The sequence below is a fragment of the Saccopteryx leptura genome, chromosome 1 (genome assembly GCF_036850995.1).
Source record: "Saccopteryx leptura isolate mSacLep1 chromosome 1, mSacLep1_pri_phased_curated, whole genome shotgun sequence".
Classification (NCBI taxonomy): Eukaryota; Metazoa; Chordata; class Mammalia; order Chiroptera; family Emballonuridae; genus Saccopteryx; species Saccopteryx leptura.
The window spans coordinates 388485856-388501540 of NC_089503.1; the positions used below are offsets into that span (position 1 = coordinate 388485856).

At 43.4% G+C, this 15685-nt stretch overlaps 2 protein-coding genes across 2 annotated transcripts in view; both read right to left on the reverse strand.

Moving 5' to 3' along the window:
* The window catches only part of LOC136389327 (uncharacterized), a 178429-nt gene extending 177646 nt beyond the window's left edge, over positions 1 to 783 (reverse strand). The window contains exon 1 of the mRNA XM_066361161.1: positions 605 to 783. The gene's annotated coding sequence lies outside the window, so the exon portion shown is untranslated. The remainder of the gene's footprint in view (positions 1 to 604) is intronic.
* Positions 784 to 10836: 10053 nt separating this feature from the next.
* The window catches only part of LOC136387787 (butyrophilin subfamily 1 member A1-like), a 112584-nt gene continuing 107735 nt past the window's right edge, over positions 10837 to 15685 (reverse strand). The window contains exon 8 of the mRNA XM_066359826.1: positions 10837 to 12577. Within this exon, the coding sequence (XP_066215923.1) occupies positions 11991 to 12577 (587 nt within the window). The 3' untranslated portion in view covers positions 10837 to 11990. The remainder of the gene's footprint in view (positions 12578 to 15685) is intronic.

Sequence of the window (15685 nt, forward strand, 5' to 3'; positions counted from 1 at the left end):
TTGACCAAGGTCACCTCCCCTGGCAGCAGCATCCCGGGAAGTGGAGGATGCCCTGTCTGTCACAGGCCTGCTCTCATCCCCAAGTTTCTTCCTGAGGGCAGTGTGAGAAACTGCAAACAGTAAGGAGGATTCTGGATCTTTAGAAGGTCTGTCTGAGTGAATTCCTGATGGGAATTGAGTGAGTGATTGCATTCCAGAAGGGGGCGCAGGGGAAAGAGAGTGAGAGTGTTCTTACGCGACAGAAAGTGAAACCACTGATGGGGAGAGAACTGAGGGGAGCCGGGATGATACAGGACAGAGAGGGGCCCCAGAACCTACAGCGATCCAACCAGACATGTTCTCAGGACCAGAGAGACTAAGATTACAGTCTAGTGTTTAAGACAGAGAGTATTAGAGCTTTTCTAGAAAAATCCTTAAGGTTTTCTAAAGGGAGCAATAAGTTAGAACACTATATTCAAATTATGAAGTTCAAATATGCTAAATTTAGGCCCTTTTCTGTCAATTTTTCATTGTTTCTGTTGACACCTTAGGTTCTGCATAAACACACACACACACACACACACTGCTCTTCCTCACCATAATAAAATATTCTGTTTAGATTTACCTGGCTGAGCCATCAACAGAAATGTAACAGTTTCTGAGGGTCATAGGACACCTTTCTCCTGTGAAGCCTCTTCTGAAACACGAAGTTCACTGCCTAGAAGCTTCACTCAGACGCCCGGAGGTCTCCTCCCTGCGCGGCCCCAGCGGGGATGTGAGAGGAGCTCCCGGATGTGGAGAGCAGCTGGGGACTGCAGACTGCACTTTGTTCCCTCATTCCAGTGATGGTGATAGAGACCTCACCTGGCCATAAAGCCACGCATATGATCTAGACATTAGTGCTGTGCTCATGTGAACACACACAGACACACACACACACACACACACACACACACAGACCTCTAAGAACAGCTGTCTCTCCGCCTACCTTTGTTTCTTTTACTACAATACTATTGTCTAGATGATAGTATACAGTAGGGATTTACATGAAACATTCTCATACCAACTTCCCAGATCTATGTATTCATCTTGTTCAGAGTAAGGACTGCATGTATAAACTACTTCTACCACGTTTTGCAATCTAGACTTGTTCATCGTACAGTTTATGGAGAATACACCCAGGATGTTGAGGGGAGCTGTTTCCTTTGACATCTCAGCCCCACAGATGCTCACAGAGGGTCTGTGCACAAAGCTGGTGCAGATACTCACAGTCTCAAGAGTCTGCTCTCAGGACACTCTCGGCACTCAATGCCCACAGCACTGAGTTAGAATTCTCTCAGTGGCTCTGGGCAGGAAATCAGGGCGACCACCTTTCATTAATTGTTATGTCACTTTTATTCAGTTTAACCCCTTAGCACATACACTAAACCCTATGGGTCATAACCTGAATTTACTAAGAATCTGTTGGTTGATCTCCTGGTTTCTTGGATTTGACCCCTGACTGAGGGTCACCGTCATGCACTTCTTTGGTCTTAAAGAAGCTTGTTCATCCCTGGCTGGTGAGCTCAGGGGTAGAGCATCAGCTGGAAAGTGGAAGTCCTGGGTTGGATTCCAGGTCTGAACACACAGGAGAAGCAACCTTCTCCACCACTTCCTCTTCTGTCTCTCTCCCTCTCTCTTCCTCTCACAACTGTGGCTCAAATGGTTTGAGCAACTTGGCTTCCTACTCTGAGGATGACCCTGTGGCCTCCCCTCAGGAGCTAAAATAGCTCAGTTGCTGAATTAGCATCCCCAAATGGGCAGAGCACCTCCAGTAGGGGTCTTGCCAGGTGCATCTCAGTCTGGGCACATGTGGGAGTCTGTCCCTGACTCCTATCCTCTCACTTAGTAAAAAGAAAAAAAAAAGTTTGTTCCATGTCTCAGAGAATCCGCCATGTATTGTCCCCTCTCAGGAAGGAGATTGGGGTGACTCAGTGAGAAGAGTTCCCAAACGCACGCCCCCTCCCGTCACCCAGACTTGAGAAGTCGTGGGTCTAGACATCTGCCCGTGAAGAAATGAGAGCTGTGCTGTTTCAGGCTGTTCTTTTCCATGAAAGGACTGGGTTAAGAACAGGACTCAATGGTCTTGCGTGCAGAAGGGCCCTCAGGAGGGGAAGCTCCAGAACGTTCTCCCAGCTGTGGGGGCGTCAGGGACCTGAAGAAGAGCGTGTCCTGCACCTGCCCCCACACCGGGCGTCTCGGGGGTGTTTCTACGTCTCAGCCATGAGCCTGGGACCTGAGTGGGTCCCTCTTACCTCTGGTCACAGTGCCGGCCCCATGGCCGAGGGGAGAGAGTTAAATCAGAAATGAACTAAGCCAGAAAGTAACACCCGAGGTCATTACAGACATTCCCCTGGAAGAAGGAGGAGTTTCTACGCAGTAAGCCTACTGGAGCTCCAAGCTGCTCAGATGACCCCGCCCCGCGGACTGAGATGGGGGTGATTCTCCACCATGAACCTACGGAGAGGAAAGAGGTCAACAGTGATGGAGGCGGTCCTGGGGCCCCTGCCCTGGGCGCCCCGACATTGCTCGGTAAAGACAACTGCTTCTGCTCCCCAGTCAAGACTGCGTATCACTCAGACATGCCAGTTCTTGTGGAGCTATTAATCTCAGATTTTGGCACTCGTGGTGAGTGATGTTTCTTTCCACGCTGTAGAGTTTGTGGTCCAGCTGCCTCCAGGGTGGGCTCCATGGTCCCCCTCTAGGTTTCAGAGCTGCTGTGAGTCACCCCAGTGCTCCTCGGGGCAGGGGCGGTTCATGCATGAGTTCTCCAGGGCACTGTGCTCTTTTAAATCCTATTTACCACAATAAAATTAAATCACATATCAAACCAAGGGATCATGATTTATTAATCCTTTAATACCAATCTTGTTGTAAGTGTGAAGTTTATTCTGTTCACACAGTGTGAAATGGTAAAAAAAAATAGTAACTTAATTTAGACAAGTGAGCTGGTGCATACATAAATATCATCTTTCATATAATTGTTTTTATCATTCTATTGTCACATATTATATATATATATATATATATATATATATATAGTTATATATATTTTGCGAGGGGGGAGGGAGAGGGAGAGGGAGAAGGAGAAAGACAGACATATAAGGAGAGAGATGAGAAGCATCAATTATTTGTTATGGTTCCTTAGTTATTCATTGATTATTTTATCATACGTCCCTTGCATAAGGGGCTTCGCAGAGATAGTGGCCCCTTGCTCAAGCCTGTGACCTTGGGCTTCAAGCCAGCCACCTTTGTTGTCAGGCCAGAAACCACGGGTGCAGGTCTATGATCTCACACTCAAGCGGGCAATAGTGCATTAAAGCTGATGAGCCTGGACTCAAGATGGCGACCTTGGATTTCGAACCTGGGTCCTCAGGATCCAAAGGACAATATTCTATGCACTGCAGAACTGCCTCGTCAGGCTGTCACATATATATTTAAAGTAAGTCACGTAGAATATACCTTACATTCCCTTTTCCTAAAGTTTGCTAATTTTTCTGTCTCCATTTTCTCTCTGTGAATGATCTGCTGAGTATAAGGAGCCTGTCTCTCTGTCATTCTTTCTCTTTACTCCCTCCTTGGTATATCGTTGATCTTTGAACACACTGCTTCAGATAATGTGAGATGATCATGCAGATGTTTTTACTGCTTGGAAAAGAGTGATCACAGCAATAAATTTCCAGAACCAACGACTTAGTAAAGATATCGGTGTGCATTGGTTAACCTTTGTTACATGGTCCATGGGGCTGAGCAGTCAGAGATATCGTTTTTATTGCTGGGAGAGTATTTGGAATTAGACTTTTTTTTTCCTTTACAAGAATATTTATTTTACTCTCTCATATGAAAATGAGATCCTATTATTCAGTCACAAAGAGTTTCTAATCATCTTCCTATTAGCAGAAAAATATAAATGAAAATGTCTTTATCATTAAAGAAGATTTTTCAAACAACATGTTTCCACCACCACTGGGAAGTAATTCTCTAAGAGATTTCTACAGGCCTTGTGACAGAATTTGTTCACAAAGAGATTTTCATAATAAGCAGCCTTGGAAATCAGAGACCCTTGCTCCCTCATGGTCAGATGGAAAATATGTTTCCTTTCCAAAGTAATAAGGATAATGCCTCCCTGCTTAGATTTTCCTGTATAAATTGGGGATTTCTTAAGCTCGGGTTTCTCAGCTGTCTGATTGACCCACTGAGTGTGCATTATTCGCCTTGGCCTGCTTCATTCACAGTGTCCCCATGAGACTTGGGGACAAGGGGAACTGATAAGAACATGAAGCTCACACTGCTTATTGCATCGTGAATATTAGACTGCTAGATCCACGTGGCTCATTGCTTTCCTACTGGCAGGATATAGGAAAGTGTGGGTGTTGATCTAGCAGCAGCAGTCAGCACTGCTTCTTGACCTCTGGACAAAGTTGCTTCCCTGGATTATTTAATGGCTCCCTGTATCTCATAGTCAAAGTGTAGTCTCTAGTTCTCCAAAGATTACCTTATGACCCAGCAATCCCTCTACTGGGTATATACCCCCAAAACTCAGAAACATTGATACGTAAAGACACATGCAGCCCCATGTTCATTGCAGCATTGTTCACAGTGACCAGGACATGGAAACAACCAAAAAGCCCATCAATAGATGACTGGATAAAGAAGATGTGGCACATATACACTATGAAATACTACTCAGCCATAAGAAATGATGACATCGGATCATTTACAGCAAAATGGTGGGATCTTGATACCATTATACAAAGTGAAATAAGTAAATCAGAAAAAACCAGAAACTGCATTATTCCATACATAGGTGGGACATAAAAGTGAGACTAAGAGACATGGATAAGAGTGTGGTGGTTACGGGGAGAGAGAGAGGGAAAGGGGGAGGGGGGGCACAAAGAGGACTAGATAGAAGGTGACAGAGGACAATCTGACTTTGGGTGATGGGTATGCAACATAATTGAATGACAAGATAACCTGGACATGTTAACTTTGAATATATGTATCCTGATTTATTGATGTTGCCCCATTAAAAAATAAAATTATTAAAAAAATTGCATATAGGAATTAGACATTTTAAATCTGTTTTAGTGTTAAAAAATGAGAAAATCTTTAAGGTTCATTAAAATAAAGATAAGATATTGGGACATTTCAGAGCTAAAGCCATGACAGCAATGGCAGCACACAAGCACAGTTAGAGAGAAGGAGAGTTGAGAAGAATCTGACAAATGAACGGGCAGGTCAGAGGGACTTTCAGAAAGACTGAGGAGCGAGTGTCTGGGGAGAGTGGACAGAATGCTGGGAGATCATTTCTGCAGGGAGATTTATAAGGCTGGTGACGGACTTTGTTCATAACTAGTTGATATGTGGTGACTCTGGGCTCGGTGTGAGGTTGTGATATTACACATAAACATCACGAAACATGGCTGCATGTGGGATCCCTTCTCAAAAAGTCCCAATGATGACAAACCCAGATCACTGATTTACTGATAGGCAACAAGCAATTGAAACAATTTCTGTGATTTTCCTGCACAAACAACACAGTTTCTCACACTCCTTCATCCTCCTCGACTCTCAGACTCGTCCTTCTTCTCCGGAGCCCACAGTTCCCTCTCCCCTCTGCTCTTGGGATGTCCCACCCAGGTTTTTTTTTTTTTTTTAAATAGAAAAAAATTGTTTATTAGATGGTTCTGGATCTCTTACAATATCTTGTATTATATTCTGTCATATGCATAGCATTTTGTAGCTATTTTTGTGAAAAGTGAAGGAAACCGTACAGTGGGGTCAGTATTTAAGGGAGGCAGTTTGGGAATACTGAGTGAGGGAATAGAAGAGGGATCAGAGGAAGGCAGGAAATGATACAACTAGAGAAACATGTGTGCAATGAATGATATGGGGCTCCTAAGATACTCTGAGGCTTTATCATAAGATTCGAGTCATTCCTTCCCCCCTTCCCCACACCTTACCAACACCAACAAAGCTCCTGCAAGATACAAAAGCTGAGGAGGAATACCTGGAAGTCAGAGTCCAGAGAGAAGAGCAAAACAACGAGGACACAAGGAATTTGAAGACCCTACATCTGTAGCTAGGAAAGTTTTTAGACACAACCCAGCTCCTACCCAGATTAACGTAAACTTTTATGCTGAAAGCCATTTTACCTCAGTTTCTATTATCCAATACATCATGTCCAGCTTTTAACCAAAAGTTGCAAGGTATGTTAAAAAGCAAATAAAAAACACAATCTGAAGAGAAAAAGCAAGTGTGACACTTTGTTATGACACAGATATTGAAATTACCATACATGTAATTATTTTTAAGTAAACAAAATTTTATTATGTAATTTGTTTATGAATAAATGTAAGTACTTTAGTACAACAAAGAAAACCTCCCAGGTTTTCTTATGCAGATTAACTTAGTCAACTCACAACTGTGGCCAGATCCTTCTATACACGGATTTGACAGTGGTCTTCTGCTGTGAGGTCTTCTCCTCCCTGCCGTCTCTCCTGCTGTCCTCAGGACTGGGCGCCCACATCCCTCTCTTCCTCCTCAGCACAGTCACCACAGGGGACACCTTTTCTCCTGCACTTTCTGCCCTCACTCTCTGCTCTTCTCTCTACAGGAATATACTTTTTACTATCTCCCAATTAAAAACAGAACAAAGTTTATAAAATAAAAACAAGCTGAAACTAAATTCTTCTTTCAGTCTTTGATCGATTCTGCTGCATATTTCTTCCCTATAAACCGATATTTCTCTGAAAGATGGTCTGCCTTCAGCCTCCTCACTTTCCGAATGTCCGTCCTCTCTGCAGCCCCGTCCGTCTGCTGAACGTGCTCAGCTCGGTCCTGTGTGCTCTGCTGCCTGTGTCTCAGCCGTGAACGTGCACAGCACTGACACACAGACACTCTCGTCCTGTAGATTTCCAGGACACGGTGCTCTTGTGGCTCCAGGGTCTGCATGGGCCAGTCACTGGTCCTGCTCTCAGCCCTGTCCTCACCCTGTTCCCCCCCTGTCCCTCTGTCCTAGGCTTTCCAGTGTCCCTTCCTGCTCTGCCCCCTGTGACTCTATTGATAGACTCACCCCGTCTCCTGCTTCAGTGATCACTGATATGAATGTGTTTCAGGCGTTCCTCCTGACTTCTGACCGATACATGGATCTCCTCCAGAACGTCTCCCTGGGGTCATCCTGCTTGTACCCCAGGTCAGCACTTGCAAAGCTGAATTCATCGTTTGCTCCTTAAATGTGCTCCTGGGGCTCTGATTACATCCTCAGAGTCCCACGTTGTCCGTCCATTTCACACTTTCCACTTTTACTGCCAATAGTTATTTACAGGGAAAAATTTTATAAAAGGAATTGATTTTTTTGTTTTTACTTAAAATTTTTAATAGGCACTTAATATTTTCAGTGTAATTTCAGAGGGGGTTGTTGCTGGGCATACAGGCAGCTCTGCTGGGCACTGTGGTCCTGTCTACCCAGCCTGACATTACACAGCCATGAAGGTGTCCACACTCATGTTCCTACAGGTCTGATCTCCTGCCGTGGTGGAGAACATATTTCAAAGCTGGAAAACTTGTATTTGCTGAAGGCCCCTTCTCTCCTGGATGCCTGTTTTTCTTCCGAGCACCTGAAAACACCAAAATTACTCCTCCCTTTCTCCCCCCTCCCACCTCAGCCAGCTTTGTTCATTGTCCCCACACTCTGTCCCCACAGGGTCCCTCTACTTGGACTGTGCCCCTTGCACTGATGAGTAAATGTGGGTCTGAGGGGGAAGGGGGATGGGCTTGTGTCACCTCACCTAGTTCATCTGTCAGTGTCACTTTCAGCCTTTCAAATTTTTTAAATAAATGATTCTTTTTCAATTTCTTTATTTTCCAAGTTGTTGGGTCAAGACTATAATTGTGGTGTACCCATTACATTCAGCTTTAGAAACCAATTCAACCGGTCCATTCGTACTGTTTCAAAAGGTAGGTTTTTTCTTCTTCTTTTCACAGTGTGCCGTATTCCCCTGTGTAGATGCCCCTCAGGTCTTTTATCTGCTCATCTACTGACGGGCACTTGGGCTGCTTCCACAGCTTGACTGTTGTAAATTACGCTGCAGTAAACATAAGGGTGTCTGTATATTTTTGCGTAAGAGTTTTAGGTTTCTTCAAGTATATTCCCAGCAGTGTAATTGCTGGGTCATGGATTTATTGGAGATTAATATGCAATGAAATAAGCCAGTCAGAGAAAGATTAGTACCATATGATTTCACTGGTATGTGGAAACTAGTGAACAAAGTAAACTAGTGAAGAAAGTATAAGCAGACTCATAGGTGCAGCGAACAGACTCACAGTTGTAAGAGTGGAGGGGGGTTGGGAAGGCTGAGTGAGAAAGGTGGAGGGATTAAACAAAATACACCCGCAAAACTCACAGACACAGAGCAGAGTATGGTGATTACGAGGGGAAGAGGGGGGGCAGGCAGGAGTAAGTAAAGGGGAGGATAAATCACTTGGGGCGGTGATCATACAATACCATATACAGATGACATATTATAGAATTGAACCATTGAATCCTATGTCATTTGTGCAAGTGAGCAATTAACTATGTTTCTCATGTTTTTTTCTGCTCAACTTGGTCTTTGCATGTGAAATAGAAGACAAAGTCCAGCTATTATAATTATTCTTCCAAAAGAACATTTGAAAGAAAAAGAGAACGAGAAACAAATTTTGAAGTTTGTGATTTTAATAGGTATAATATTAATTTAAATGTCAAATAGGGAAAATGGTTTTTTTGTTGTTAAAAACAAACAAAAAATAAGTACCTTTCACACCATACTTAATCTATAATAAGGGGTCAGGTAAATAAATGGTTAAATATTTACAGGAAAATACGTGGGTCACAGAGAGGGAACCCTTACAAGTGCTCACCCGTCTCCTTTGAGGTCTCTCTCTGTCTTTCTCATGTTCCCTCTGCGCCTTGGAGACAGCTCTGTGCTTCCATGTGTCTCATTTTACCCCGGGGGAATTCTGGGTAGACCATGTGCAAACCTTCCCGTTTGCCCGTCCGTCTCTCCTGTGCACGGATTCCTGATCTGTGCCTCCTGCTCTCACCAGCTGGTGTCCCAGTGAAGATGTTGGATTATTCACCTAACACCCTTTAAAGTGAGGGAATGGTCCCACTGTTTCAATGACCAGGAGTGCAGAATGCTACCTCCTTGCCCCCAGGACGGACTTTCCTCCTCAGACACTTCCCAGACCTCCAGCTGCTACGAGGTGCTGCAGGGAGTGGGCTCTGTGGTCTCTCTGTCACACCCACCCCCCAGCACTGCCCCCTCTCTGAACCAGTGCTCCAGACGACCAGTTCACTCAGGTAGCAGAGATCCCTAATGGGCTCCTGTGTGAGGTGGTTTCTCTTCATAGAATATATACTTAGGAAGTTGAGGTGGAATAACTTTCTGATATGAGAACTTCTCTGCCTAAGCTCCTAGAGCTGAATTTTAGATACTCTGTTATAATTGTCTATGCACCCGAATCTCTCAAAGAATTGCCTCAATAGTTTAGCAATATGACATGGATTCACCTACACAGTTTATCTTATTCTTGAAACCCTTATTACAGAATAATTTAATTTTGGGGAGACCATGTTTCATATCAATTTCAAAAAGATAAACATATTTAAGATGGGTGATCAGTTTTGCCATATTAAATTAACAAACACCAGCAATGTGAAAGATAACACATCTAAAATATTGGAAGAAAGGTCTAGAAGATGACAGCAAAAAGTATAATAACCACATTTATTATAACTAAACATGTGTAACCATGATAACAGGAATAACAGAATCCCCTAGTCTGTCTGATGATGGGCTCGTGTTAGGGGGTCAGACAGAGTCTAGGTCGCAAACGACTCTTTCGAGCCCACAGGGGGATGAGCTACAAGATGCACATTTCAGTTGAGAGCAGCGTTCCCACCCCACTCTGTCCCCAGAACTGGCCTCATGGGTGCCCTGCTCCCAAATGCACCTGAGACAGGGGCCCAGATCATCAAACTAGAAATCCAAGCTGAATGGAGGATTTATGTAGTTTGTTGCCAACACTGCTTACAAATCTGGACTGAATGTCTGTGTTCCCCCTCCCACTTTCTGTATTAATGTCTCAGCCTCCAGTGTGATGGTATTGGCAGAGGAGCATCTGGGAGATGTCAGGTGTAGATCAGGTTATGAGGTGAAGCCCCCATGGTGAAATAAGTGCTTTTTTAAGAAAACTAAACAAGGTCACATTCTGATTACTGGAGGTTACAACTTTGACATGAGACTTTAATTTGGGAATGAGAGAGTACAATTCACCTGTATCATAGTGTATAATGAAGAGGAAAGGGAACAGGGAAATATAAATATAAATTGATTATTTATGTAACTTTTTAAAAAGTTTAGTTATAAAAATAGAGAACAGAGGTGATAAATTTTATAGTTTTGATTTTAATATGGAAAATATTTTGAAAAATTTAATTTAATAAAAAATATTAAAAAAAATATTTTTAGTGAGAAGCAGGGAGGCAGAGAGACAGACACCTGCATGCACCTGAATCGGTATCTACCTGACATGCCCACCATGGGGTGATGCTCTGCTCATCTGGGGTGTTGCTCCATTGTAACCAGAGACATTCTAGTGCCTGAGGTGGAGGCCATGGAGCCATCCTCAGTGCCCGGGGCCAAATTTGCTCCAATGGAGCCTTGGCTGCGGGAGGGGAAGAGAGAGATAGAGAGATAGGAGAGGAAGATGGGTGTGCCCTGACCAGGAATTGAACCCAGGACTTCCACATACTGAGCTGATGCTTTATCGCTGAGCCAACTTACCAGGATGAAAAATTCAAGATTAATGGAAAAATATCTAACAGAAAGTTGATGGAGTCTAGAACTGGAGAGGGTGGGACAGCACAGCCACACTGAGGAAAGGGGAAAGCAGGGTTGGCAGTGGAAAGACAGTGACATTGTTAATAGATGTGACAGCCAAGGTGAGGACGAGCACATGGCTGGAGAGGACGGGAGGAGGCAGAGGGCGGTGTCCACGCCGTGACAGGGACTGCGCATGTGCAGAGAGCCCGTCTTCTCATGGGAGAGACCGTACAGCACGGTGAGCTCCGGTCTGAGAAACAGGTCATTAGATTGATCTGTGGTTGGAGTTTTGTCAGGCAGATGTGACAGAAGGACAATGACCCAGAGGTTTCATTTATGAGTCATGGGACATTAGACAGTGTTCCCCACGGCTCTAAGCAGGAAATGGCAGGAGTGACGTTAGGAGGGACTGGGGGGTCAGGAGGAACAAGTAGCCCAGTGGGAGGGACACACTGGGGGACCAGGAAGAGCTAAGAGACCAGCGGTCACACCTGGGGTTCTCCTGGACATTCCACCTGGACATCCTCCTTTGCCTCCTTAAAGAGAGAGTATAGTACGTGGTTAGAGTCAATCAGGAGGACAAGTATTCTTCATGTAAATGTCTTAAAGGTAGAAAAGTTTATTCCTCACAGAAAAAAATGCTGGAATTGAGCAGTACAGAGGTTCCATAGTGTTGTCAAAACCCAAGCTAATTCTAATTTCTCTGTCACCCATGTCAGTTAACATGGTCACAGATGTTATTTCAGTTCCATCCATCGTGACATACAATAGCCAGCAGAAAAAGTAAAGGAGAAAAAAGGACACAATTTCCCTCTAAGGACACATTTCAGGGATCATACAGAATCACACAGAATAATTCACCTTATAACACACTGGTCATCATTTAGTCACAGACATCAGGGGAGGTCGGGAAATCTACCATTTGCATGAGGGTCTCTAGTGTGTAATTAGAGGACTCTATAACTAAGGAAGAGGGGATGCTGACATAAGGGACAATCATCAGTCTGTGTGTCAGAGCTTCATCCTGAACCTGAACCAGTAAGGAGAAGGAAACAGTCTATTTGTATCTCACCTGGGAAATGTGATCAACATTGGGACAGAAAGTCAGTATTTCTTATGAGTTATTTTCGGTGTAGGAATTACATCAGTCACTTCTTTTTCTTCACCTGGGCAGATGGCTAGAGAACCTGAGTCCGAGGACCAGAGCCTGAAAAGAGGTCTCAGGACACCGTGGAAAGTGTTCTTGGGAAAGCTGAATATGTGGGACCCATCTGTCATGTTAAAGAAAGATACATCTCCATCCTCATAATCCACAAATATCCCCACTTTGAGGGGCTTTTCTCCTACAGTAAGAAGGGTTTCTGGGGAAGTGACGGCCCAGTATTCCCCACTGTAGAGCCTGATGGCCCAGAAGCCATTCTGTGGGGACATGGTGACCCTCCCTTTCCTTGTTACGTTATCTCTACTAACTCCCAGGTCCCAGGAAAGTGCGTTCCCAACCTCCACCTCCCAGTAGTAGTAGTAGTATCGCCCCGAGCTGATGTGCAGCTGACCCAGCACACAGGGAAGGGAGTCGAATCTTTGGGTGGAGCTGGGCAGATCTTTTCGCCTTTCTTGCCAGGTCACTCGTCTCCCATTTTCAGACAGGTGGAGGGCAGGATGAGCAGTGTCTGCATCCAGGGTCACAGTTACTACAAGACAAGTAGATTGTCATGATTTTGAGAAAGGTCTCAGTATATCTGGGCTGGAGGGTTCCCATTCTCTGAGATCTCCTCTGGTCCTGGGTAGATCCAGCTCCTCTCCACCCATCTTTCCCCAAGGCCACTCTGCAAGGATCAGGGTCCCTCCTGGACCATCATAGACTCACCAGCTTTTATCTCTTTTTTTCTCCATTCTGCAAGGAAAAAATTAACATGAGAACTAAGTATTTGAACATAAGCTGTCTCTCTTTCCAGATTACCATGAGTATAAATTCATTAGGATTAATTCAAGAAATCACCAACCAAAGATAACACTCTTTCATTAACTAGAGCCTCTTACAATCTACTGAATTATGTGTGATTGGAGATTTGACCCGTTCTTATGATCTCTTTATCCAATATTCTTACAGGATAAACATCATTAATCTCTTTAGGATGATTGATAGTACAGAAAGCAGGGTGGATTATTTTTTGCTTTTTCATAAATTTTAACAAATGCTAACACTACCTATGATCAAAACACAATGTGAGGTGCAATTAAACAATAAAGAACTGAGAAAATGTAGGGGTTCAAAAACATCTGTTAGAATATTGAGTAATCTATTGAATTGATAGAATGTATAATTTGGTGTTTCTTTAATTTTCAGCATGCACACCTAGTTTGTGTTCATATAACTAAATCTTTGATAACAAGACTTTTGTCATCACATCCCATGTCACTCACCAGCGTAAAATAACAAATTCCTCCAAACTGCAAAGCAAAACAAAACAGTTAGACTTTTACTTTTGTTCCTTCCCCGTTTCTGTCTTTTTCATTTCTTCCTGTCTTTGTTCCATTTCTTCAACATCTCTTGAACTTCCTCTTTCTGTCCTGTATTATAATATTCTGTTCTTTCAAGCACGATAATAAACATGCTCTGATGTAGGACAGGTTGAAATACAGAAGCAAAATGTGGGTGGGCACAGGGAAGGAGTGAAAGGAAGGGAATCAAATGAAGACAGGAAGGAAGAGAGAGGAGAGGAGAAAGAATGTGCTGGATCTCCAAATATAAATTTAATCATCTAAATAAAGCTATACATAAAAAAATAATATATCTTGAAAATCCATTCCACTGAAATCATCACTACAATTTTAAAAATACCATGTGACATATGAGGACATAAAGGTTTAAATAAATAGCCCTGGCCGGTTTGCTCAGTGGTAGAGTGTCGGCCTGGCATGCAGGAGTCCCAGGTTTGATTACCGGCCAGGGCACACAGGAGAAGCGCCCATCTGCTTCTCCACCCCTCCCCCTCGCCTTCCTCTCTGTCTCTCTCTTCCCTTCCCGCAGCCAAGGCTCCATTGGAGCAAAGATGGCCCGGGTACTGAGGATGGCTCTGTGACCTCTGCCTCAGGTGCTAGAATGGCTCTGGTTGCGGCAGAGCATCGCCCCCTGGTGGTCATGCCGGGGGGATCCTGGTCAGGCGCATGCGGGAGTCTGTCTGACTGTCTCTCCGTTTCCAACTTCGGAAAAATACCAAAAAAAAGGATTTAAATAAATAGATGTGTGACAGAGGGATACGTGACTGGGACACACTGCCATGTACAGAAGAGGAGTGACAGCATTGTGTACCTGACACCTGCATAGTTTTATGAGCCAAGGTCACCCCAATAATTTCAATGAAACATTAAAAAATACTTTGAATAGGAGAAATAAAACAAATTTAATGAATTCTGTAAAATTTTAAATATATTTGATATTTTATAATAAAATTACTTTGATACCTTTTCACTCTATGTGGAGAACTATGAAATATTCGTCATGTTTAAACGGTCTTTGGATGCTTTTATACATATGTATATATGCATATATGTTTGTGTTCCTTTTTAAAAAATATTTATGTATTTTTTCATTTTAGAGAGGAGATAGAGAGTAAGAGAAAGAGAAAGAGAGAGAGGAGAGAGAAGGGGGGAGGAACAGGAAGCATCAACTCTCACATGTGCTTTGACAAGACAAGTACAGGGTTTTGAACCAGCGACCTCAGTGTTCCAGGTCGAAGCTTTATCCACTGTGCCACCCCAGTCAGGCTGTGTTCCATTTTATTTATAGCACCCACACTGTACAAAGTTAGAACAACCACTGTACAAGAGTTATTGAAAGACTGCTTGTGTGGGTTATTACTGGTTAGGTTCTTATGTGCGTCTCTTCACAGCGTATTTGGCCACCAATTAATTCGCAACCTTATTGTATCTGAGTGTCCGTTTTAACTCATGTCTGAATGAAGCTGAGTGAATCGGATGAAGGGAAAGAAATGACAGTGAGGGAGGTTCTGAGTCAAGTGACCTGAGCTGTCCTTGGAGAAAACTTACACTCAGAAACTCAGAAGTACCAAACTTCCAGATACCCTTTTGTTAAAATTCATCAGACAGAAAGGCCCTGTCTCCCTGATTGGAACCAGATGGTAAATGTTGGGTAATAAGGATGGCCTGTCAGAGTTAAAAGACCAAGACACTGAGACAAAGGCAGATGGTCACTGAGAGAGAAGACAGGGATAAGGAACTGGTGAGGGAAGGACAGGGAGGTTATTGTACTGACCTTTCTCCTGTTCACTCTTGGCTGAAAAGTAAATGGCAAAAATACACAAATCATTCCCAGTGAAAACACAGTAACAGATAAGAAAGAAAACAGAAATGGGTCCCTTTCATAGTTCACTCTTGAGTACACAATGAGCCATATTAGTGAATGTAGGAATCATGATGTTTTAAAAAACATATCACACATCGGAGTCACTGCTGTTCTCCCTCCCCTGTCCCTTATGCACAACATACTAAGTCAGGAAATAAAACAAAGAGGTAGTTATATCAGAAATGCTGGGATGTGAAATACTAAGTAATCCCCTATCACTGGACAATCATCTTTTTCAGATGAAACGTAGTTACAAATAAGGCAGGGACTTGGCCAGTCACAAGGAAGTGTACAGCCGAGACACCCATCTCGACAAACTGTTTTTGAAGAAGTAGTCATATGAAATCTACTCTGTACATTAGAGAAACATACTCCTATAGACCAATCCCAAGGAAAAAAAATATAATTGTAATTGTTATTAGAGAAAAACAAT